Source organism: Acanthochromis polyacanthus, chromosome 9 (assembly GCF_021347895.1).
Source record: "Acanthochromis polyacanthus isolate Apoly-LR-REF ecotype Palm Island chromosome 9, KAUST_Apoly_ChrSc, whole genome shotgun sequence".
Classification (NCBI taxonomy): Eukaryota; Metazoa; Chordata; class Actinopteri; family Pomacentridae; genus Acanthochromis; species Acanthochromis polyacanthus.
The window spans coordinates 5,122,699-5,148,373 of record NC_067121.1 but is presented as its reverse complement, the minus strand read 5'-3'; the positions used below and the strand labels follow the sequence as shown (position 1 = coordinate 5,148,373).

The 25,675-nt window shown below is 40.3% G+C and overlaps 3 protein-coding genes across 3 annotated transcripts; all 3 read left to right on the top strand.

The window, feature by feature from the left end:
- The first annotated feature begins 872 nt into the window (after positions 1-872).
- LOC110965065 (collagen alpha-1(X) chain-like) lies at positions 873-8,726 on the top strand. Its single transcript, XM_051953172.1, has 5 exons — positions 873-1,053; positions 2,144-2,564; positions 4,546-4,626; positions 5,400-5,480; positions 5,834-8,726. The coding sequence occupies exons 1-5, from the start codon at positions 979-981 to the stop codon at positions 6,748-6,750; spliced, it is 1,575 nt and encodes a 524-aa protein (XP_051809132.1). The 5' UTR covers positions 873-978; the 3' UTR covers positions 6,751-8,726.
- Positions 8,727-15,637: 6,911 nt separating this feature from the next.
- On the top strand, positions 15,638-19,288 carry LOC127535493 (uncharacterized). Its single transcript, XM_051953654.1, has 2 exons — positions 15,638-15,868; positions 17,162-19,288. The coding sequence occupies exons 1-2, from the start codon at positions 15,851-15,853 to the stop codon at positions 19,286-19,288; spliced, it is 2,145 nt and encodes a 714-aa protein (XP_051809614.1). The 5' UTR covers positions 15,638-15,850.
- Positions 19,289-21,245: 1,957 nt separating this feature from the next.
- Positions 21,246-25,489, top strand: LOC127535353 (otolin-1-like). The gene is made up of 2 exons (XM_051953188.1): positions 21,246-21,321; positions 22,444-25,489. Exons 1-2 carry the CDS (start codon positions 21,255-21,257, stop codon positions 23,352-23,354), a joined length of 978 nt encoding a protein of 325 aa, XP_051809148.1. The 5' UTR covers positions 21,246-21,254; the 3' UTR covers positions 23,355-25,489.
- The last annotated feature ends 186 nt before the right edge of the window (positions 25,490-25,675 follow it).

Below are 25,675 nucleotides of genomic sequence, written 5' to 3'. Positions count from 1 at the left end.
TGTCCAAAACAACACTAAACTTGTGTAGAATAACTTAAAATAACTTTAAATTTGTCCAAAGTCCTATAAAAATGTCCAAAATGACTCAAAACCTGCCCAAACCTATTTAAGAATAGTCCAAAAATAACTTGAAATCTTGTTTAAAAAGACAATTTTGTAGAATTTTTATTCCAGCCACTCCAGACTTGTCCTCTCTAGTCTGCTCATCAGCTGTAGAAAGATGTTTCACCAAGCTGAATGTATCTCCTCTGTTCACAGACTAACAGACGGACAAACGTACGTGGATCGTCTCATAACTTCGGGGCATTCCCTGGAGGAGTAAAAATGACAGGAGTCACTGGAAACTCAAGACTGCCCGATAAACAGTAAATGATCTTTAAAAATGTACGGAAACTTTTGGTCATGATTTTATCTCCTTAATTCTGAGTTATTCAGTGACTTATTTAATTTTCATTAATTTCATCAGCAAATGCAAAAAGACATTTCATTAGGATTGTTACAGTAAATCAACATATATGAAAGGTAATGTGGAGTTTCGTGTCTCTGAGGGTTTGGCTGCTGTTTCAGAAGGTTTTTTTATCTGCAGGGAAATAATATTCAAAATATGTGGCTGGTATGGGAATGAATCCAAAGAACTGGTTTAAAATGTGGGACAAATTCAAAGTGATCAGATGAAGCACTGAGGTGTAAACAGAGATGTGGGGACATGAGGCTGCAGATTTTTTTTTTTATTATTATTCAAAGGAGGACAGAAAAATGAGAGAGCAGAATGATGGAGCGATAAACAGAGAAGCGTCTCCGCTTTCTGCTCTGGAGGTGTTAGTGCACTTTAACGGTGAAGGAGGTCAGATCTCCTTCAGCAGGACAATGACGACACGCCTCCCCTCCTCCTCACCCTCCTCCCGTCCTCAACCTTTGTCCAACAGGTGAGGCCCAACCTGGGAGAAGCTGCTGCTTCGGGGCGAAGCTTATAAATGCATGGAAACCTCTTCGATCCAGCTGTTCCTCCCAGACGTGCTTCTGCAGACGATGCTGTGCAGCTCGGACGGAGCGGTGAGTTTCTCCTGAAGCTCCTCAGAGGATTTTAAGTTCAAGTCGGAGGGCAAGTTGTGTTTCACTGGCTGTTTGAGCCGCTTTTCGCAAAAGAAAAAACTGTAAACGAGTTTTAAAATTTCCAAAAAAACTTAGCTTCTCGATTCTGACAAATCTTTTTTGTCACAGTCTTTACTTATGAATGACTAAATGATTGTTTGAATGCACTGGGATTAGTTGGTATTTGAGATATTTGTTTGGTTCACTTTAACAGATGAAACACCATCTACATAAAGACAAAAGATAAAAACAAACATAAAGACAGTCTCCAGGGCAGAATCACTGCGCTGTAGCGTTTTTCCAACCCCTCATCATTTCAAGTTTCCATAACCTATTTTTATGCATGTTCTTAATTCTGTGAGGGGATTTTTTACTTCAATATAAAGTCGTGCATCTGTATGGAAACAAAACAACTATGAAGAAGGACAGAGAACTCACAAGGTCTTCTGTGCAGCAAAAAACAAATTGTGGCTCCACATAGATAAAATATGAAGATATTTTCATTTGTTTCAGGACCTAGTTTGCTCTCGGGTTGCTGTGACACTGCCTGCAGTTCAGCTGAAAGTTGCTGATTTATTTAGCGTAGGACCAAAGGTGACTAAGTTGCAGCACTGATAAGCACAGAATTTTATGTTTTATACAGAATCAGGTTAGAAGGAAGGTTGTATTTTTTGGCATGTGAAAGAAAAATGATGTTGGTGAAATATCACAATTTCAAGGTTAGATTTGGTCATTTTTTTCCCCAAATGAATTACATATCACAGATGGTTAGTTGGAAAGCTGAACATTTGATAATCTGGTAAATGGAGCAGTTTAGGCAATGCTGTTTTGTCTGATGGGGTTTTGAGTGGGAAGAATTAATGGAAAATAGCTTAATTCATATTTTCTCTGTTTGAATTTTTGACATCTCAAGTTCACTTCAGTGTCGTTCTGTTTGTCAATCTGTCAATCTGTCAATCTGTCAATCTGTCGCTGAGCGAATAGCGTTAGCTGAGCAGCTCTTTCCTGTAAACCAGGCTGAAGTGGTTTTACTCCTCCTGTGTCCCTGCAGATGTTGTCGGGGCTGCTGGGACTCCTCGTCCTGAGCTCCCTGTGCTCGGGCATGCTGCAACCAGACACCACCCAGCCCAACATGGAAAGAAGCTCGAGCTCCGACAACAACACCATTTACTGGCCTGGATCAGAAAACAACCCCCCCTGGCCACCCAACCCTCGCAGTGGCCCCCTGCCAACAGGTCCACCGTGGCCATCTGACGGCAACATGACTGAAAGGCTTCGGATGTTTGTGCCCGGCGGCTCCTCCATGCCTCCGATGCCCCCGATGCCCCCGATGTCCAATCCACCAATCTGCGACTACCTGTTCAGCTTACCGGAACCGCCGCCTGCCGACCAGATCCCGCCTTTCTGCATCTGTTCACACTGTAAAGGAATTGTGGGGCCCAAAGGAGAGCGAGGAGACCAAGGCCCTCCAGGCACGTAGACCACCTTAAACACCTACAATAAGTTTTAGTTCAAAACCATCTGACAGCAGCGGCAGACTTTTGTTTTTGTTACATCCAGATATCAAGCTTTTTGTTGTGGTCATTTTGTCATGACTGCAGTGAAGTGAATCACAAACATCTAGAATTTAGCTCTCAAATTCACAGCAAACACTTAAAAAGATTAAATTGTTGGAGTAAGGCAAGAAGCTGTAGGCAAAAACATCCACTTTTTTCATGCACCAGTCATGTTTTAGGTGTTTTACTTGCGTAAAATACCTTTTTTAAGAGTAGTGAGATGTTTTTTTTAATGGTATTTTTTTCTGTCTTTGTCTGTAAATTTTAATTATAACACATATATTTATGGGACATTGTCTTAAATTGAGATTTTCCTCCTAGTCTGATCTAGAAATCTGCCCTTCAGCACCTCTTATAAACTTCCCAGATTCATTCGAGTCTATATTCAAAAGTTTTAATACAAGAAGTTTGTACATACATCTGTCACAGCCTGATTTATACAACATTTTATTCTTAAAAACTTAGTGAAATTTGATATTTTGTTCTGGTTGCTGACAGCATTTTCTGATTGATGGAGTGATGAAGGATGGTATCCAGAATATCCTCTAAAATACATCGACGAAACGAAAAAACTGTAGAACTTGATGTTTATAGAGTCTGGTTCTTCAAATTAATGACAATTAGGGCATTTTCACATACCAATAATGTCTTATCTGCATAATTAAATAAACAGTTTCCGTAAACTTGCAGTGCAATTAAAAGAAGAATCTTATCATTAGTAATCAACTGGGTAATTTTACACTTACTAGTTAAAAATGTTACCCTTCAGTGCAGTTTGCCACACATTATCAAAATACTTTTGAGGTAATTTTTCGTAACTTTGAGTTGTTGTTTTTTTCAATAACAACCAACACATTTAAAAAGTGGATGACACTGTCACAACTCTTACCTCTAACATTGTTTAAGAAAACAGTCAAGGACTTTCATTGTTGTAAGAATCAGACTCGAAACCTGTCAACTCTGCAGTTCCTTAAGGAAACGAGTCCTTTCAGGCTTCATGCATCATCATTAATTATTATTAGTGTTAACCAGACATTGATTATTAATCTTGGTGCGTCACAGGTCTGATCTAACATTACCAGCATAGGGGGTGGGAAAGTGACAAGTAACCATGTGACGGACCTGTAGATATGGGAGCAAAATGTCAAAAAGTTAAGCTCCTACATGCAGTCTCTGGTCTGGACTCCTGGAAGCTTCAGTAAAAAGCAGACTCCTGAGAAAGTTTTGTTTCTCATCCAGAAGGCATCTTTAGTTCTGAATTGAAGAAATCAGTCTAAAAGGCAAGTCGAGTTGCTTTTTGCTGAAGCTGCGAGGGCAATCATGACCTGGATGACTAAGAATCTACACAGACATATCTCTAATCTAGAACAACATCAAAATCTACAAAACTCCCCAAAAAATGTCAACTGTCAAGATCACAAATCTAGAATCTGTAAGTAACAGCTTTTCCGTCTTGCAGCTACAGCCTTCATGATGAAGTGCAACATTAAGCTAACAATCATGGCTTCATGGTACTTGTAGTGCAAACCTACTCATAATTCTCACCGAAGCTTTAATGTTCCTACAATGTTCTTTGAAACAGCCTTACAAATGATTCAGAAATAGATATTATGTTCAAGGAGTTCGTAAATTCAACCTTCTCCAGTTTGTTTTTTTGTGCTGTCTGATGCAATTCCAATTAATTTCAAAGGACATTACAAAACCGTTTGAAAACCCTAGTCTTTGCAGAAATGTTGATGATTTTAGCATGATCAATCAGAGTCATGAAGGCAAAACAGCAACAATGACAGGGTTGGTAGCTTCATGCCAGTCTTTGACTTCAATGCTAAATGTACAAAACAAAATCATGTCTCCAGAAGGTTGTGTACAAACTGACCTGACTGTGATGTTTGATCAGGTGACCCTGGGAGTCCTGGGAGAAGTGGAATGACGGGCTTCAAAGGTTATCGAGGATTCACAGGCCGTCAAGGGATAAAGGGTAAGTTAGACATTCAGGACTCACCATCACTGCACTGATGATGACAATAAACATGACAAAACCTCAGTGCTGTATGGCAGTTTTGGCCTGTTGGCCCACAGGTCAGTTTAAAACTGGACGTTGTCACTGTAGGGTGTTCATTAAATAGAAGAAGCTTGACAAACACATCACCTAATGTCCAATTATGTTGGTACAATATCATGAATAACATATGTTTAATATGTAACAACAAGAGATAGATTAAAATTTAAATGAATAAAACCAATTCAACTTGTAGATGTAAACTTCTGTGAACTTCGGGTCCCTCAACAGATGATCTGTAGGGTTTGATTCTAGACCGAATCCTGCGAGTTCATTGTTTTGGTTTCTGTCCTGTCATGGGCTCCATTCATATTCTAAACATCTAAGGAATAATTAAAACAAACAAGATAAATCAACCACAGTATAGAGCCCCAACGAAGAGTCTAAATACTGTACTCACTTTGTTACTATGAGTCTTTTTTTAGTGGAGTCTGATGAGGAAAAAGATGAGGGTCTACTTTCCGAGGGTCGTACTTTCTAAAACAATTGTAGGTTTAGGACTTCATTAGCCTCGCTGTGAGCTACCTTACAACTACAGCCAATCAAGTTGGGATTTTTTCCTTTTGAATGTATCTTCAAAATCAGTTTGCTGACTTGACCTTCGAATTTTTGTTGTTGACTAGTTATCGAGAACATTAATAGCATATCTCAATGTAGATCACATCATATTTCATTTTCGTTTTCTGTTACAGGTCAAAAAGGAGACATCGGGGAGAAAGGACATCTTGGCACAACTGGTTTCACCGGGATGAAGGGAGACCGAGGATTCAAAGGTCTGTGGAAATCATGCTATGTGGATCAGCGCTCTGTTTAAAGGGTTATTAGTGCTACATGGACACCAACCCAGAATGTTACAAACCACAATCTCCAAAATACCAGTTTTTATGATCCAAAATTACTATGGTTTGGTTGGGTTTAGGCATAAAAATTATTTGGTTGCGGAAAGATTGTGGTTTGTGTTTATTCGATACGCTTGTCGTTGTTGTGAATCTATGTGAGAGACAGCATTCCCAAAGGAAATCCTGGAAAGATAACCAGATGCAGACTGGATAGATTTATCTTAAATTATCACCACAAAATCAAAGTATTAAAATAGTGCAATGATGTGTATTATGTGTGCTTGCAGGAGAAAAAGGTGACCAAGGAACTATGGGGGCCCCTGGTGCAGAGGGCCCCCAGGGAGAAACCGGCACATGCCCAGCCACTTGCGACAGTGTGCCAGGTGAACCGGGTGAACAAGGCATGACTGGACCAGCTGGAGCCCGGGGCCTGCCTGGGATGAAGGGATTTCAAGGGCCCAAGGGTATGAAGGGTGATAAGGGGGACTTAGGCAGACCTGGGGAACCTGGTATGAACGGCCAGAAGGGGGAAGAAGGTGAACAGGGGATGTGTGAGTGCACTGATGGGGCGGACGGTGTTCATGGAATGCCAGGAGAAAAGGGCGACAATGGGGCCAAAGGTGACACTGGTGCAAAGGGCGAGCAGGGCATCATGGGGCCAAAAGGCAACCAGGGTGATATGGGTATCATGGGGCCGCGTGGTCCCTGCTCTCCAGCCATCCAGTCGGCATTCTCAGCATCTACCAATCAGTCATTTCCTCGTCCCAACTGGCCCATTTCTTTCCCACGTGTCCACATCAACAAGCAGGGACACTTCAACCCATTAATGGGTATCTACACGGCCCCTGTCAACGGCACCTACGTCTTCTGCTTCCACCTCGCAGTTGCCGAGAAGCCACTTAAAGTTGGCCTGTTCCATGACTTCTACCCGAAAGTCAAAGTGACAGAAGGAACCTACCCAACCACCACTAGCCACAAGGTTGTCCTCCACCTTGCGATGGGAGACGAGGTATGGATGCAGGTCAAGAACAATGCTACCAACGGCATGTACACCGACACAGACAGCACCAGCACATTCTCTGGGTTTCTGTTGCACCCTGACTCCTGTGAATTTCCCATGAATCGATCTCCCTTCATGCCACCCCCAACTCGTAGAACCTACAGCTGGGGGGATGATGAAGAAACCACTCCTTCGCAAAATTAGGCTGTAGTCTGTCGCACAGTTATAGACAAAGCATCCATAACAAACGCCCGATCAAACTCTGTGTATTTATAACTGCAAGATTTAAAGGAGGGGTATTCTAGACATGCAGCATTGTCCACTTTTGAAATTGAGTTTTCTGTCAGAGAAGTCACTGTGGTGATGTGCACGTTGTGTGGCTGATAATCTTCACTGTCATTTCTGTGCTGCTGAGTTGAATTTCATATACAGACTCTATTTAAAGATGGACAAACTCTCAGCGATGCCACCCACAGGTTTTCCTTAGAGTAGTTTTGAAGCTCAGTGTGATGGTTTCACCCAGTGATATCTTGGCAGAACCTGATGCCCCTCAACCCCCAAGCTTTCTCAACAATGAACAAACGGGTGAAGCATGATTGGAGCTGAGGTGGACCATGGACTATTGTATGACAGTGCCCGCATGTCACTCTAAGTGATCATGCCCTAGTTATACGTGACCTTAAGCCTTCAGAAAATTTAAACAGAGGAAATATACTAAAAATTATTCTCGGCACAGTTGTCATGATTGTGGAAATTAGCTCTGAAAACCAAAATTGCTTTAAGTTCCAGGTTGTAAACATGTTTGTTTGGACATTGCAACAAGGAGTTATAAGGGAACGGACTTGCTTTTAGAGCCTGTCTCAAGTGGACATTCGAGGAACTGCAGTTTTTGGCACATTGCACATTGGCTGTATTTTTCAGACATGGAAGTTACCGCTTGGTTTCTTCATGTAGTTCTAACAGTGGGAACTGCAAGAAGCGGATTGTGTAGGAGTTGAAACCGAAACTGTTGCTTTTACCAAACTTATTGCAAAACAGAAAAGAGTCAAAATGATAGAATGGATAGAGTCTATACACACAGTGGTAGAGCTTTGAAAATGAGAACATAACGCAAAAATATGAATGAACTTTTCTTCTTTGCAGGAAATTCATTTTTTTTGTCAGTTTAAATTGAAAAATGTAACGTATATTTGAAAAATGGAAAAAATATTATTTCTGCATTGCCATTTTATCCAAATCTTCTAAGAAAACAATATGTTTTCAGACTAAATTTTAGACAAAACTTGATGCTGTATTTTTGCATTGTGTGTGTTAATAAACAACCTGCTGTTAGAATACTTGAACCTAAACAACTGCTTGCAGAAATGTGAAGAAATGAAGAAAAAAGTGACATAGATATTGACCCTGAAAATACCCCCTCTTTAAATGTGGAGATAAATTCACTTGTGATTGCATCTATACTTTCCAGGATGGAAAGTTTGACCAGACTACGTTTGATAATGTGTTCACTTTCATAAACTGCTAGATTGCTAAACTGGCCAAAGACTTTTTCAGGCATTTGCAGAAATTCAAAGCTGCTCTAATGTTAAATATTTTTAAAATGAGATGTATTTTTTTGCTTTAGGACCTTTATCATTTCATCTTTTCATATGCTGATGGTGCATAAAGAAAAAAAATCTGTTAAAATATCAACCTCAGCAAATGCTTCGATGGCAAGAGCTTCTACATTTAATTTCCATTAAAAGCAATGTTGTCTGAAAATTGACAAATAGATTAAAACATCTACAGCCTACTCTCTGATCTCATTTGTACACTGATTAATTTTATGTCCTGCTAGCTTCTTTACAGGGTTTTTCTAGCTCAAAATGGGAATGTGTTGCTTTAAAGTATTTTTACTGCGGTTTCTTTCGTTCATTCTGCAGGTCAGTTCATGCAAACTGTATGTGTTCAGCATCATTACAGTACTGAAGGCTGTTTTCAGCAGCTCATTTACCTCCAATGTTTTGCAAACCTAAGTTTGAGAGTACCAGTGCAAAACATGACCCTGAAAGTTTTGCAGTTTTGCTCCCTTATTTCAGTTGTGATATGACAATGGTATTTTCAAATACAAGCCAACCAAATACTCTGAAGGTTTAGTTATTTGTATTAATAACTAAAAATAAAGGTTCCTGCTCTTGTAACTGCTTTTAGTCAGTGGATTGATTTATCCACAGAAACTTGGAGAGGAATCAACTTTTTTGACAGAAAATGAAATCACCAAAAGTCTGTTGATACAAAGGTGTGATTAGGTGAAAGGGTTTTCTGAACAGGTAAGGAAGAAAATAAGATGTGAACAACTGAAGAAGGCTGAAGACACAGCACTGAGAGAATCATAGGTAAAGTGGTGACTTCTTATTAACAAGACTTAGCTGATTTTAAAATCCTCCGTAAAAAAAATCTCTCGAGTCACAAACTGCAAGGCTTTTTTTTTTTTTTTTTTTTAAATGCAGGATCAGACTGAGAGTTCATTGTGTTTTGGATAAATATTACCTCATTTCACAAACAATTTGAAGTTTTTCCATTTATATTTAATGAAACGAAGTCTTGAAAGCACAATGCAAGCTTATATGTGACCTGTTAAAAATTCTAAAGTGGGTTTTTGCATCATATGACATCAATAAAAATGGCTGAATTTTTCCCAACCAGAGAAACTGAAGTAACAGTGCTTGACTTTACCACACAATAATGAATAAAATGTGTTTCCTTTATATAAATAAAATCACTTCCCCACAAAAAAATAAAAATAAAACTAAGAAAGCTGTGATGCTTGAGCATGTCTGAACTGATGTGGCTCACATTTTTTTTGTGTCTTTCAGACGCTGTTTTTCTTTCAACTTGAGGTTGTGTTGTGTTGTGTTGTGTTGTGTTGTCAAAACTCTCAGTTCTGTCCACATTACACAGCTTGTGCAGCAATTTCCTAAAGCTAGTAACGTAAGTGCACTTTTATGCTGAAGCTTTATTAACTGACAGAACCACATTGATGTTTAGAGCAATATAACCTACAGCAGTAATTACAGTATTAATTAGCATGAAGCAAGCTAACTGCGTGTTACAGCAGTGAGCTTGAAGTTTTTATTATAAAAATAATTCAGATGACTGAGGCTTAGCTTACCTGTACAATCTAGTTAATGTATTAACACACACAAACGATCATAAATTTGCTTTGTAGACTGAATCTGTTAAATAAATATGACTTAAAATATAAGTTTTCATCAAACTGTTAAGTAATACGTCATTGCCAACTTAATTTACAATAATTATCTAGTTTGACTGTGAGCAAAAGTAAAACTAAACAGATGCGTCACACTGTCAGTCTGAGTTTGAATTAAGAAATACGGTATAAACCCTCTGAAACCCAAAACCCGTGACTGGGTTTCAAAGTCATGTTATCCTTTTTAAAAATTCCCCCAAATTACTAGCCTAGCCGCGCAAGACAACCCACGGCAACGAAGTTAATTCTCTGCCAGGGTGGGTCTAGTTACCCTCCATAAGGCTCAAGGCTGGATTCTCCTAAAACTGGCCGGACCAATCACCATGAAGTGTAGAGTCAGAAGGCGGGCGTAACGAAGTGACGACAGAGGCGCGACGATTCTGACAGAAACAACCGGCGCACAATAAACAGTTATCTTTCGACTCGGCTTTGGCCACAGCCCTTAAAGATTTGAAGCTAAAATTCAACTTGAAAGATAAACAAAGGACAGCACTGAAGTGTTTCATTGAGAAGAAAGACGTATTTGGACTTACGCCGACGGGATATGGCAAATCCTTAATATACCAGTTGGCTCCGCTGGTTGGGAAGCTAATAGGACTTAGCCACAATCCACCAGCGCTCTGGGAACTACGTCAGCCTATTCATTGCGCTGATTGGTTGTATACCTACCCAATTGCTGCAGAGTGATTTGATAGACAACCTTTTAGCCCGGCTCCCTCCCTGTCGAGCGGCCCTAGACCCTTGTGCCTTCAGAACATGGGTCTAGCGCGGCTAGGCTACCAAATTACACCATTTATCAGTCAGAAACTGTAAAAACCAAAAAATTTTACGGTTGCCATCGGAAAAATTACCCAAAAATAATGATGTTTTATTAAAACCCCTTTATTCCGAAGATTTATAATGTACTGCTTGGAGCTGTTCGTGCAAAAACTCAATACTCAGTCTGAGCACTTTATCTGAAATGATTCTCCACGACTGACTCAGTCGTGATTCAGAGTTTTCAGCTCAACAGCAGTGTTTCCACAGAGCAGAGAGGAAAATAAAACACATTGGATCAATAAATGCAGAATGGCTTAAAAATGGTAGTTATGTCATTGCTTTACTGGTATTTTCACCCAGCTAATCATCTATTAGATAGCACAGTCTGCAATAAGCACCAAACCATTCTCAGGCTTCTAACAAGTAGGTAACACTGTGAAAGTAAAGCAGGACATTTTCCCTAAACCAAACTAAACCAAATAAGCAGTTTTGACTCCACAAACCTGATGAAACACTGAGTGAAAACTAGGAGTAAACAATGAGTAACAGTGAAACCTAAGTCTAAAAATGATGGTCCAACATGAGACGCAAACCAGACTTTCGCATCTATCCTTCCGTCCCTATGCAGACTTTGTTGTTCTTTCAAACTGGAGGCCGTTCTGACAACGTCACAGGTGAGAAAAAAATATGGACTTAGGTCGTAAAGGAACGGAATTTTTGGAAGAAAGGGATTTGCTGAAAGAATGAGAGGATTCAGGTGTCTGAGAAGAATTTCCTTGATATGGCGGCAGGACACAGGATGGGTGAATTGAGTTTAGAGTTGATTCCTTCATGTTGAAAGGAGTCCACTGAGGTGGTTCAGGCATCTGATTAGGATGCCTCTGGAGCACAAACAACCAGGAGGAGACACAGAAGAACCTGCTGGAGGTGTTACATATCTCATCTGACCTGGGATTCCTCTGGGATCCTCCTGGAGGATCCCAAATGGTTCCTAGGCCAGATGAGATATCTAACACCTCCAGTGGGTTCTCCTTGGTGCAAACACGAAGAGAAGACAAAGAAGAACCTGCTGGAGGTGTTACATATTTCATCTGGCCTAGGAATGCCTCAGGATCCCCTAAGATCAGCTGGAAAACGTTATATAGTGGAGGGATGTGTGGAATTACCTGCTCATCAGTCAAATTCATCTTTAACTTTGTTAATGCAATTCTTTTGATTAACTTTCTTGGCAAATTAATGAAAGTTAGAATATAATTATAGGAGATGTCTGTAACTAGAACTGAAGTGTACGATGTTCCGATACTGGAGGATCAACTGCATAGTAGCAGCTGCTGGATTTTTTTTTTTTTTTTTTACAATATTATCATTTGTGTATCTGACATATTACCCTGCATTCTAGGGCCTCATTGGTGTCCAAAGACTCACATCAGTCAGTCACACTATTAGACCCCTGTTTTCTTTCATCATCATGATAACACACTGTATTTTTTAATTTTTATTTATTTATTTGGACAGGACAGTGCATATTAATGAACATACGATCTCATTATAGTTTACACAAGGTTGCGGTAAAAGTAGCTGGAATTAGCACAAGTGCTAATTTCCATCCGTTGTCCCACACATAAAAGAAAAACACACCTTTTTTTCCCCTTTTATTTAGACTCGAGAATCATTGAGGGTGAACCCTCATTTGCAATGATGTCGAACAATTCAAAAGATAAGTACATCAGGAAGATCAAAATACATAAATTACAAATGTACATCGAATTCAAGAAAAGCAAATGCATTCAGAACACAAAAAATCCAGCAACAGTTGTTTAAAAAGTCTGATGGTAAGCAGATCTTTGATTTTTAAGGTGTTTTGCAGTTTATTCCAAGCAGATGGAGCAAAGACATTGAAGGCAGATCTGCCGAGTTCAGAATGGACTTTTGGAGCTTGGAGAGTGAGCCAGTCACTGGAACGGGTGTTATGAGCTCCAAAGGACCAGACTAACATTGAGGAGATGTAAGGAGGAAGTATCCCAAGAAGAGCTTTGTAAATAAACATACACTGACAGTCATTAAAAACTTTGAGACCATATTTTTCAACATAATTTTTATTTTGAAGCCCGAAACTGGATTTTCTTCATATGAATCATTTGTTTAGCATATTGGCAGACAGAAACAAAAATCTAAAGTTTCAAGAATGATTTCAAAATAAAGAATTTCACAAAAGAAAACGGCACCTGCCAAACACAAAGTCACAACAGTCAATACCGAGTATGGCCTCCATTTGCTTGGATGCAGGCAGCAATCCGTCGGCGCATGCTTTGGACCAGGCTTCTGATTGTGGGTTGGGAACAGCCCATACGCCTGGCTACATCACTGTAGCTCAAAGCGGCCTCCACCATACCCAGTGCCCAGAGACGTTGTTCATGTGATAGACGCGGCATGATGCTGTTCACTGGACTATCAATGGTGGCCTTTTTTGGGCCTTTATATAAGCCTTCAAAACCCATTCTCACATTGTGCAGATACTCACTGAGTATTGCTTGGTGTGTATTTGGTTCACTTTTGCAAAGTGACCAACCCATGTGCAGTGAATCATGACAAAATGACAACTCATCATTATCTCAACTACCAGGGCACTAGATCATCAGTAAATCCACCATGAATCATTACAACCCCCCTACAAGTAGAATTCTGCGTACATTTCTACCTCAAAGTTTCTATTGACTGTCAGTATATATGTGTGGAGGTCACGCCGCTCTGAAAGCGACGACCATCCAACCTTACTGTAAAGGATGCAGCTGTGGGTGTTGTAGGATTACTGACATACAAAAAAAACCAATATATTAAACATATATTAAACCAAAGATAGTGATTCTGACACATAAAGTCTAGAAAATGAGTCTGGTATCAAAATGAGACATTTCATTTGCTTTAACTTGTTCTGACCAACCACCTACCACACATCTCGTTATGAACCCTGAAAGTTTACTCAAAATGCATTTTTTAAAAATTTCTCTGTTGAACTATCAGAAAACAGAAATAAATCCAGGATATCAATGATTGTTTCTATGATTCTATATCACAGACAAACTGCTGCAGTTCTACTGTTCAAACTATTATACATCCCAGTGTTTCCTCTATATTCATTCAGCAGCGGCGGGCCACCATTCCTAGGTCCTAGTTGCCTCTCCTTCAAATTTCTTTCTTTTTATTTTGTTTTTTGTTATTGTCACAAATACACCACTGCTGCATGTCTACACCTTCACAGCAGAGTGTTGCACTGTGTCAGGTACTCGCGAGTACTAAGGTAAATTACAGATAGTTATCTTGCTCAGTATCTACTCTACTCTTGTAGTCTCTGATCTGACATGTATTACTTAATAAGTTAGTAGAATGGAATCTGTTTTGTCTATTGTAGTATCTGACCAGTAACTTGTGGGAAAACGTACATTTCCTTTTTGCCTATGTAAGCAGGTGGTCTCTGACCTGAGATGTGTGTTTTTGGTTTGGGAATGTTTATGTTAAAGTGGCTTCTGTGCCTGGGAGATCGTAAAGTGAAGTGGGGCCTGTCATTGAAGGGAAGCCATATGTTATGTTAGGTTTCCATGCATGGACCGATATCAGTGAGTGCCTTCTGTTGTCCTAGAAGAGAAACCCTATACTATGTTGATTTAGGGGTGCATCCTGTTTTTACCAGAGTCATCAGATGTTGAGATCATATCCTTCACCAGAAGGGTATAAAATGACCACTCGCCCATCATTCTGGGAGATGTTTGTATTGGCTGTGAACCTCCACAGGCAAACCATGGGGCCTGTTCAGATGCTGTCTCTTTTTTATAATAAAATCATATTAAAGCAACAGTGTCACCGGACATGTTATTCAACCTTGGCACATGTAAGAGAAACCACGACACGGGTTAATACGACGTTGATGTCATCAGAGCGGGGCCTTGAGTGACGTCATGTCCAGCACCCAGGCACCAGGTCAGAGTCAGAGGGGGTCGTCTTGGAAAATAGGGCAACGACTTACCGAAGAAAAGTTATTAGCTTAAGATAACTCATAATAGATTTTACAAGTTAAACAGACATTCACAAAATCATAATGGCCAGCTAACATTATGTAACATATCAGGAGCTTCAGTCTATTTTGCCCGGTGCCAACTCAATGTCTCTCACGTGAGTAAGTTAATTGATAGCATTAACCTAATTTCTACACTCCATAATGTAACTGCTGACTGCATTTTCAGATGAACTTATTCAAACATTTATTTATTGACTGATTTATTTATTTTTTATTCAGTCTTTAAAAATTCATTTTCAACTGGCCATTCAATAAATTGGTTGTACAAGTAAAATCTGCAGTCATGTGTCATTTGTTTACGCGTCACAGCTCCCCGGAGAGTCTGCCGCCGCTGCTGAAAAAAATCCTAGAGGAAACACTGCATCCCATACTATTGACGGTCAAAGTTGAAAAACTCTGTCTGTCTCCAGTCCTTCTGAAGTTTTGTAGCTTAGAAATACTGGAAAAATAATGCAAATCATAAAATGCAAAATTTCCCCCACCTCTATGTACTTTAATGGCCTGCAATTCTGAGAATATTAATATTATGAAGGTAAATCTTTGCACAGCTTCATTAGATGTACTTAAGTTAGAGTACACAGAAAAGGATGGATTCTAAAGGAGGTCAAGTGGAAACTTTTTTAGATGTGGTTGCTTTTGTTCTGTCAAATGACTCTGGAATATTTCCAGATTCATCCTCCAAGTGGAACGAAGTTTAGAATTTATCATCTCTGATGGTTTCATGGCTGTTTCAGAAGTTTTTCCTCTGAGGGGAAACTACTGGAAGTCCCTGGGGAAAATGAATCTATTGTGTTGGTGCAAAATATTGGATTCCAAACTGATTGAGACCAACAAGGAAGAATATTCCAGAGACTGTAAGTGACTGTGAACAGAGAGCAGACAGGAAAAGGTTAAAGCCAATGACTGTTTTCAAGGATGAGAGAAAAAGGAGGGTGGAGAATGATGGCACGATAAACAGACAAAGCGTTTCTCCTTTCGGCTCTGAATATATTTTTGCTGTTTCATGGTCAAGAGAAGGCCCAGTTCTTTAGTGGGACAATGGAGATGCGCCTTCCCATTCTCCCCATTCTCTCCAGTGTCCCCATTCTCGCCATTCTCCTCCCATCTTCAGCCTTTGTCTGCGAGTCTGATGGGTGAGATGGAACCTGAAAGAAATTTTGTTTTGGGCGAGACTTATAAATTCTTTGATCCAGTTCATCTTCCCAAAAAATATTCTCCAGACGATGGTGCACAACAGAGAGGTGAGTTTTTTCTAAAGCAGCTAAGTGGATTGTATTTTTAAATCTAAGAGAATATTTCACTGAATGTTAGAAGTAATATTAGTAAAAGGGCTTCGAAAAAATCAACACAATGTTACTGCATATTAATAAGGTTTTGTTTGTCACAAGTTAGTTATTTTTATGTAGAACTGATCAATGAATATAAAAGATACATTTTGGAAAAATTTACAATTTGTTGACTGTTCCTTAAGCCCTTCACACTACAGTTATTGCTACAGTCGTGTTTCATGTTTTCTGAATGAAAAAAGAGTTTTAACCTGTGTTCAAAAGAAAATGCTTCTCTTTTACGCAGCAGTTATAAAGTAAACCTAAAGAGAGCAGGAATTTTCTTCAGACTGATTCATTCTTTCATGATTTAGAGTGATTTAGAGCATTTAGTGGCAGTCGTGGCAGCAGGAGGACGCTGTAAACCAACACAGATGTGGTTTTATCAGTGCTTTTCACTGCTGAGTTAACTGAAGCTCACTGATACAGATTTAAGCTCGTCTGCTTGAATATCACAATGTCACAACTGAAGTCAGACCACAGTTTCACTTCGTGTGTCTTTTAATCAAGACAAGCTTTAATATATTTTCATTCACGCTAAAGTTCTATTCATTTGAGACGACTGATTTAAAAATGACCCATCACATGTCTGTATTTCTTGCGGAGCATTCACACAGGTTAAGCAAAGCCTGTGCTTCACTCAGACTTACTGACGTTATCCATGGATATGACATTAATATGCTGCCATTAACTAACTGTTGAGCATGCTGAAAGACAGAAAAATATTGTTTTAATCACGTGTTGGCAAGCATGAAATTCATCTCATCCATGAGATATCGCTCTTCTGATCTATTTGCACTTTGTGTGAAAAAATCTGAACTTCCTGAATTTTCACACAAAATACTCCAATCTTTCCAGAAATCCACAATTTTTGCGAAAGGTCAGGTGAAAGCAAAAAAAATACAAAATTATAAAGAATGGTGATTTGCACAGGAATAGTATTGTTATATATATATATATATAAAAGGCCACTGTGTTTCTGGTAAAATATACAGAATTTGTAGTGAAAGCAAAAACTAATTTGATTCAAAATCATATCTAGAGATGAGTGTCAGTATGCTGCAAAAAATGACAAAAAATATAATTGATTCTGGAGAACTCCTTTAATAAACTTATTTTTACCAGAACAAGGTTGGAGTAATTTCACTACATTGGGATTTAAATAACACAGCAGAGTGCCAGAGCCTCATCATTCTCCTCTTTGTGCAGATGCTGTTGAGGCTGCTGGGACTCCTCATCCTGGCCTCCCTCTGCTCAGCCAGTTTGCAACCAACACCCACCAATCATGACATCAACAGCACCACAGAGATGAAGGAAATGCCCACCGAGAACCCCACCGTCAACAGCACCGCAAAGATGATGAAGGAAATGTCCACTGACTCTCCTGCCGCCATCAGCACTGGAAAGATGATGAAGGAAATGCCCATCGGCACCACAAAGATGATGAAGGAAACGTCCACTGAGTCCCCTGCCGCCATCAGTACCACAAAGATGATGAAGGAAATGTCCACTGACTCTCCCGCCGTCATCAGCACCACAAAGATGATGAAGGAAATGCCCATCAGCACCACAAAGATGATGAAGGAAATGTTCACTGAGTCCCCTGCCGCCATCAGTACCGCAAAGATGATGAAGGAAATGCCCATCAGCAATGAAAAGATGATGAAGGAAATGTCCACTGACTCTCCCGCCGCCATCAGCACCACAAAGATGACGAAGGAAATGCCCATCAGCACTACAAAGATGATGAAGGAAATGCCCATCACCACCGCAAAAATGATGAAGGAAATGCCCATCAGCACCATGAAGATGATGAAGGAAATGTCCACTGACTCTCCCGCCGCCATCAGCAGCACAAAGATGATGAAGGAAATGCCAATCGACACTACCAAGATGATGAAGGAAATGTCCACTGACTCCCCTGCTGCCATCAGCACCACAAAAATGATGAAGGAAATGCCCATCAGCACTACAAAGATGATGAAGGAAATGCCCATCAGTACCACAAAGATGATGAAGGAAATGCCCATCAGTACCACAAAGATGATGAAGGAAATGTCCACTGAGTCCCCTGCCGCCATCAGCACCACAAAAATGATGAAGGAAATGCCCATCAGCACTACAAAGATGATGAAGGAAATGCCCATCACCACCGCAAAAATGATGAAGAAAATGCCCATCAGCACCACAGAGATGATGAAGGAAATGCCCATCAGTACCACAGAGATGATGAAGGAAATGCCCATCAGCACTACAAAGATGATGAAGGAAATGCCCATCAGTACCACAAAGATGATGAAGGAAATGCCCATCAGTACCACAAAGATGATGAAGGAAATGTCCACTGGGTCCCCTGCCGCCATCAGCACCACAAAAATGATGAAGGAAATGCCCATCACCACCGCAAAAATGATGAAGGAAATGTCCATCAGCACCACAGAGATGATGAAGGAAATGCCCATCAGTACCACAGAGATGATGAAGGAAATGCCCATCAGTACCACAGAGATGATGAAGGAAATGCCCATCACTACCACAGAGATGATGAAGGAAATGCCCATCAGTACCACAAAGATGATGAAGGAAATGCCCATCAGCACTACAAAGATGATGAAGGAAATGTCCACTGGGTCCCCTGCCGCCATCAGCACCACAAAAATGATGAAGGAAATGCCCATCAGCACTACAAAGATGATGAAGGAAATGCCCATCACCACCGCAAAAATGATGAAGGAAATGCCCATCAGCACCATGAAGATGATGAAGGAAATGTCCAATGACTCCCCCGCCACAATCAGCACCACAAAGATGATGAAGGGAATGTCCACTGAGTCCCCCACAACCATCAGCACTACCCAGATGATGAAGGAAATGTCCACTGAGTCCCCCACAACCATCAGCACTACCCAGATGATGAAGGAAATGCCCATCAGCACCACAAAAATGATGATGGAAATGTCCAATGACTCCCCCACAACCATCAGCACCACAAAGATGATGAAGGAAATGTCCACAGAGTCCCCCACCACCGTCAGCACCGCCCAGATGATGAAGGAAATGTCCACTGAGTCCCCCACCACTGTCAGCACTACCCAGATGATGAAGGAAATGCCCACTGTCATGCAGTTTCCCGGAAGGAACCCTTGGCATCGCAGCATCAACATTACTGGCAACTCAGCTGGCCAGATATTCCCTCTGCCCATCATCGATTGTGAAAAACTTTGGAACTCACCAGTAACAGCAGCGCAAATTCCATCTTCCTGCATCTGTTCATACTGTAAAAACAAAGTGGGGCCCAAAGGAGACCGTGGAGACCGGGGCCTCCCAGGTCTGTAGATCAGCTCACATAACCCACTTGTGTCTTGGTGTATAACCAACCGTCTGTGTCTGAAAACTATGTCAAGTCATTTTAACATTGAATAGCAGAGTCCGACAATGCAGAACTAAAATTAGAGACAACATTTGACTAGCTGAAATGTTACAAGGAAACTAGCTTCATTTCAGATATCTATAATGTTGTTCTAATCAGAAACAATAAAGACATCTGTAATAAGGCTGTGATTGGTCTAAATAACAGCTGCAGATATCTCAAGCACTATTATAACTAGTCTGAATCGCTCGGAGTGATGCTTCTCATGCAAGGCTTCCCACTGGATATTGGTCCCGCAAAGCATTTAATCAGTACACGATACATGTAATTACAATTTGACAGGGTATAATTCCAGCTTGAGATATCTGCAGTGTCATTCTGACCACTTAATGACTCTAAAAAGTAGGCAGGGTATTGAAGCCAAAAGAATTTAGTGAAAGTTTCAAGACATGCCACAGAGAAGAAAAAAACATTACTACTGAAAAATGTGCATGATCAAAGAAACTTAGTTCATAAATTAGAAACTGATATTTCAACAGCGTTTTTACTGTTTATTACTAGTCTCTAATGACGTCTCGAGTCCGATCTTTGGATAAAGATCAGGGCCGATCAAGTCCTTTTTTAACTGGTCTGTGTAGACAAGAATCCAAGCTTGATCCTTTGTTTATGTCCACTGTGTTGACATGTTATAATCTTGAATAATCTACTTAACATGTGCAGCAACAATGCTTAGTTAATTAATTATTTAAATTCACCAGAAGCAGCTGTCACATTTGTCACTGAAGTGTAAGAACAATATCTTAATTGATCCTGACATGATTAAATATGTACACACTGGCTAGAAGTCATTAAACCACATAGGAGACTTGGTCGTGGTGCTTCTGTACAAGCCTAAACCCCACAATGCTGCATTATCTAGGAAAATTGTTTTGGATGGGGAGTTGGTATGGGCAAATCCTAAAGATTAAATGACTCGGAGCACATTGGGGCAAAAGCAAACAAACAAAAAACCTGTGTGGGAAAGTCCCTGCCATATTTCTCAGTAGTGTCAGCCAGTGTAAATCAGGTGACATGTGAGGAACAAGGGTTTCTGAAATCCAAAGGAGGTCATGACAGAAAAAAGCTTGAAAACCACATCATACAACAAAGCGTCAGAGAATTAAAGTGCACTAGCAGGGTTAGTAGTTTGACTCCCCTTTCAGACTGAATCCTTAACTTGCAAAACAAAATCTGAATGTTTGCAGAAATTTGTGTACAACCTGACCTGACTGTAACGTTTGATCAGGTGAACCTGGGGGTCCTGGGAGACCTGGAGTGATGGGTTTCAAAGGTCGACAAGGATTCACAGGTCCTGAAGGGATGAAGGGTGAGTTACACATTCAAGACACTCAACAAATATGACAAAACCTCAGTTATGTTGTTGCAGTTTTTTCACACTCCAAATCCCAAAACTTGAAATTTTCCGTTAGATAGGTAGTTGTGGTTGCTGCTTTTGTTTGCCTTAGCAAAGAGAAAGGTGATATGCAGATAGCAGAATGAAAGAATGGGCAATGGCTTGTATGTGCATCAGATCAGGTGAGTCACACTATTTGGGTTCAGATTTATGGCCAACCCCATAGTTGTGATAGCACCCCCTCAAGGATAAATACAAATTCTAATGTAACAAACAACGTTCTTACTTTTTTTTCTTTTAGCATAAATCTGTCCTGGGACTTAAGCAACCAAGATGCATTCTGCTACCATCTTTAAATATATGTTATGTTACATATATACACATATATGTTATGTTATGCAATGGAATTGTTGGTTGATGTCTATTCACTCAACAGACCATAATTTAGTTTGTCTTCATGCATGTCACATCCTCATGTCATTAATTTTTCATTATTTCTGTCTTCGTTTTTTTTTTTTTTTACAGGAAAGAAGGGAGAAATGGGGGAGAAAGGAAGGTATGGCAACACCGGTTTCACCGGGACAAAGGGCCAGCGTGGATTCAAAGGTCTGCTAATATCATTCTATTATAGATGGTCTCTCTGTTGGAAAGGTCATTAGTGCAACACGGAACCAACTTAGAGAAAATATCATGGGGTTTGAGATAACATAACTACTTTCAGATATGTCATGTGTACAATAATAATTGAATAAACTAAGGGTATGCTCTTGGTTATGATTAAAAATAAATTGGAAAGTCCAATGTCCAAGTACTATGTTGATTTAATCATAGTTGGATTAGGTTCATTTTTGTCATTATATACTATACGAAAGTGCTACTTATTTACTGAATTGTCGGTTTAAATAAGTAACACTTTCGTATTGATTAAATCATGTCCCAGAACTGTACCAATATTGAAAAAGTACAACAGTTTTATGTCTTGAGAACTCTATAGTGAAGGTTTTATTGGGTTCGTTCACAGAAATTGCTTCATTAGAGTAAGAAAAAGATTGTGCCATTGGCAAAAATAACTACCTGATTAAGGTTAGGGAAAAATTGTGTTCACTGCACTGAAAAAAACCTTAAATTATTATTTGACATATTTAATTGTAATGTATTTTAACAATGTACTGCTAATTTACAGATGTTGCCTGTTTTCTTGTAGCAAAATTACTCCTAAATAATTTCTGTGTTACAACAGATATTTATCAAGTGTTTATGGTTATTTTATGATTTGCATTGAAGCAGGCTTATTATTATTCCTCTGAGTTACCATTATAGATTTTTCTGGCATGGTTTCGCCACAAATCTCACCCTGCAGCTTTGACAAAACCAAGACAAATTGTATTCCAAAACATGAAGCCTGATCACAAACTGTGTGTTGTGTCTTTTGGTAGCGATCTGTAGTACACCCCATGAAAAACACTGGTATTTATAGGAAGTCAACAGGATTCTATGAAGTACGCCACCATTTCAAAGTAAATGCTCACAGGTGTTTCAAAGAAGTGATCAGGGTTTGTGAAATATGTCGGCTTATCAAAATATAATAGATATGCATAGACTGGTCTGGGCATTCATCCTGAATTACCAGCACAATGATTCTGAAAAGTGAAGAAGACAAATGTGAAGGAAAGCATTGCATGTCAAAATGATGCAAACATTGTCATTGCATGTTTTGTGTGTTTTCAGGTGAGAAAGGGGATCAAGGATCTATGGGGTTCCCTGGTGCACCAGGTCCCCAAGGAGAAACCGGCACATGCCCTGCCTGCCATAGTGTCCCAGGTGAAAAAGGTGAAAAAGGTCGACCTGGTCCAGCTGGAGCCCGGGGCCTGCCTGGGGTGAAGGGATCTGAGGGACCCAAGGGTATGAAGGGTTATAAGGGGGACTTAGGCAGACCTGGGGAACCTGGTATGAACGGCCAGAAGGGGGAAGAAGGTGAGAAGGGAATGTGTGAGTGCACTGATGGGGCGGATGGTGTTGATGGAATGCCAGGAGAAAAGGGCAACAATGGGGCCAAAGGTGACACTGGTGCAAAGGGCGAGCAGGGCATCATGGGACCAAAAGGCAACCAGGGTGATATGGGTATCATGGGGCCACGTGGTCCCTGCTCTCCAGCCATCCAGTCGGTGTTCTCAGCATCTATCAACCAGTCATTTCCTCGTCCCAACTGGCCCATTTCTTTCCCGCGTGTCCTCACCAACAAGCAGGGACACTTCAACCCATTAATGGGTATCTACACGGCCCCTGTCAACGGCACCTACGTCTTCAGCTTCCACCTCGCAGTTGCCGAGAAGCCACTTAAAGTTGGCCTGTTCCATGACTTCTACCCGAAAGTCAAAATGACAGAAGGAACCTACCCAACCACCACTAGCCACAAGGTTGTCCTCCACCTTGCGATGGGAGACGAGGTATGGATGCAGGTCAAGAACAATGCTAACAATGGCATGTACACCGACACAGACAGCACCAGCACGTTCTCTGGGTATCTGCTGTACCCTGACTCCTGTGAATTTCCCATGAATCGATCTCCCTTCATGCCACCCCCAACTCCTGGAACCTACAGCTGGGGGGATGATGAAGAAACCACCCCTTCGCCATAATAGGTTGTATTCTGTCGCACAGTTATAGACAAAGTGTCCACAACAAATGGCCGATCAAATTCTGTGTATTTATAACTGCAAGCTTTAAAGGAGGGGTATTCTAGAGATGCAGCGGTCACTTTTGTTAGTATGGTGATGTGCATATGTTGTGTAGCTGATACTTCTCACTGTTGTTATGTGATGAAATAGTCAAGCACCTTTCATCTGCCCCTGAAGAGGGAAGAAATCAACATTTAATTTCTTCCTTCCTTGGACTGCATCTTGTTTGTTCAAAAGATGGTGTCCAACAACAGAGTTTGGTAGGAGGAGGCAATGCCAGCAACAGCAATACTCTATAAATATTTTGCTATACTCTGAAAAAAATTTTCTTCTTATCCAATCCTTTTTATTTAGTCATGCTCGTGGTCTCTTTTGGTTTTCCACAGCAGTAACTTAGTGATTGCAGTAAGCGGCGCCAACGTTTACAGGAACTGCCCCTTGATTGACCATTTTAGCTTTTCCATCTCCCTTGTGGTGTTGTATCCGACATCTATGGTAACTCAGAGTGCATCGAAACAACAACAAATAGTAGTAGATTAAAAACAGAATGGACATGATAAAATTTATGTCTGCAGTGTCTTAGTCAATGATCATTGCACTAGATTTCTTGAAACCAAATAACAACATGGAGATAAGATATTTTAAGAAGTAAGGAGAAATTAGGAAAAACGTTAAATGGTTTGTAAGCAGGAAAATACCCCTCCTTTAAGGGTGGAGATAAATTCTTTCTAATGATCGAACACAATTCATCTCTGGTTAATGATCGTTTCAAGTAGCTGTACTGTTGAAATCGTAAATATTTTAGCACTAAAGCACTTTTCGCTTGAATTTGTTCATAATAGTTTAGATTTCTGGCTGCAACTTAGTTTTTCCAGGTTTGTCATTTTGCCTTTTAAAATGCTGGTGATGCAGAAAGACAGATGTCAAAGCTTTCGTCAGGACACTCGCTTAGCAGCAGAGAATGTAATAGGAACTTTATTTTTTGATAAGTATCAAAACAAGTGAATCAGTACTGTGCGCTTCAAAAAAATCAGGACACGTCTGCTGAGATGGAGGTTTGATTAGTTTGAAAAGTACAAATGGAGAAGAAGCAGGTAAGAAAAGATGCTGTGAAGGAAATAAGAGGTAGGGAAATGAAGACGGCAGATGATAGCATGGAGACATGAACAGGTTGGTTCAGAGAGTTATAGGTAAAGATAACTGCAAAATTCTACATTTAATGAGCACCACCTAAATCATACTCCTTTACAGATGTGCACATGGATAGCTGTGGACACCAGAGATGCACAGTTGTTGATATTATACTACTTTGTAGTTTGCTTGAAGGATGCTTCCATAAATGTGCAGTAGATCAGCATCTATGCTTTTGCATATGTGCACCACTGTATTTGAAGCATAGCAGCTGTGTGAACACAAATTTTGGACGGCATGCCGAAATCTGCAGGAGATCTCATGCAGCTGGGAAGATGATCAAATTTACGCACACCCGGGTGTACTCCCCGATGTAAAATCAGAACACTGTACTCAGAGTTTTGAGAGTCACAAACTGCATGACAGCTTAAAAAACTACTTTTCCAGTGGGGCGAAATTAATACACCTGTTTTAAATACATACCAGGTAAACACAGGGTGTGATCAACAAGTTCCGATGGTTTGAACCTAAACAAATCAAAAACTGTGCCTGATTGAAATTTGGATGCTATCCATTTATAGTAGTCGCTTTGATAAGTGATGCACTGTCCCGATTGCTCCTGTAACACCTCTAATGCTCCTCGAAGGCCCTGCCATGTAAACATGCCATGTATTTTCTCAAATTTGAATAAAACGTGGTCTTGAAGGAGGAATTCAGCATCACAGGATTTGTCGAGATGTTTCAGGTGACTTTTTGTGTATTGTATGACATCATGAGCTACCTGCAGGTGATTGTGGACATGTGATGGAACGATGATCCAACTGAGGAAACAGTGTGTTAAAAAAATGCTTATAATGTGCGGTCTACTCTTGCTGAGGTGTTATTAGCGATTGTGTTGTCTGTGCTTCATTTTGCTGTGATCTCTGCTTTGTGGTTTTGTCTGAAATTAAAAACGTTCTCCGAAAGCTTGTGCTCAGCTCCTTCTTCAGCAGTTTTTAACACCACATCTGAACGCATCAGCATGTTCTGCTCCGTATCTCCCAGTCAAGGCTGTTTGCAAATCAGACTTTGACGTTTCATTTCTCCACAGAGCTCATTGTAACCCAGACATTTCAAAAACCACACCACCCAAGCTATTACACAGTGTGACC

Coding starts and splice junctions, on each gene's coding strand:
- LOC110965065 (XM_051953172.1), top strand. CDS start 979: ATGGAAACCTCTTCGATCCAGCTGTTCCTCCCAGACGTGCTTCTGCAG. Junction 2,565..4,545: donor AGGAGACCAAGGCCCTCCAG/GCACGTAGACCA, acceptor ATGTTTGATCAG/GTGACCCTGGGAGTCCTGGG. Junction 5,481..5,833: donor GGGAGACCGAGGATTCAAAG/GTCTGTGGAAAT, acceptor GTGTGCTTGCAG/GAGAAAAAGGTGACCAAGGA.
- LOC127535353 (XM_051953188.1), top strand. CDS start 21,255: ATGGGGGAGAAAGGAAGGTATGGCAACACCGGTTTCACCGGGACAAAG. Junction 21,322..22,443: donor GGGCCAGCGTGGATTCAAAG/GTCTGCTAATAT, acceptor GTGTGTTTTCAG/GTGAGAAAGGGGATCAAGGA.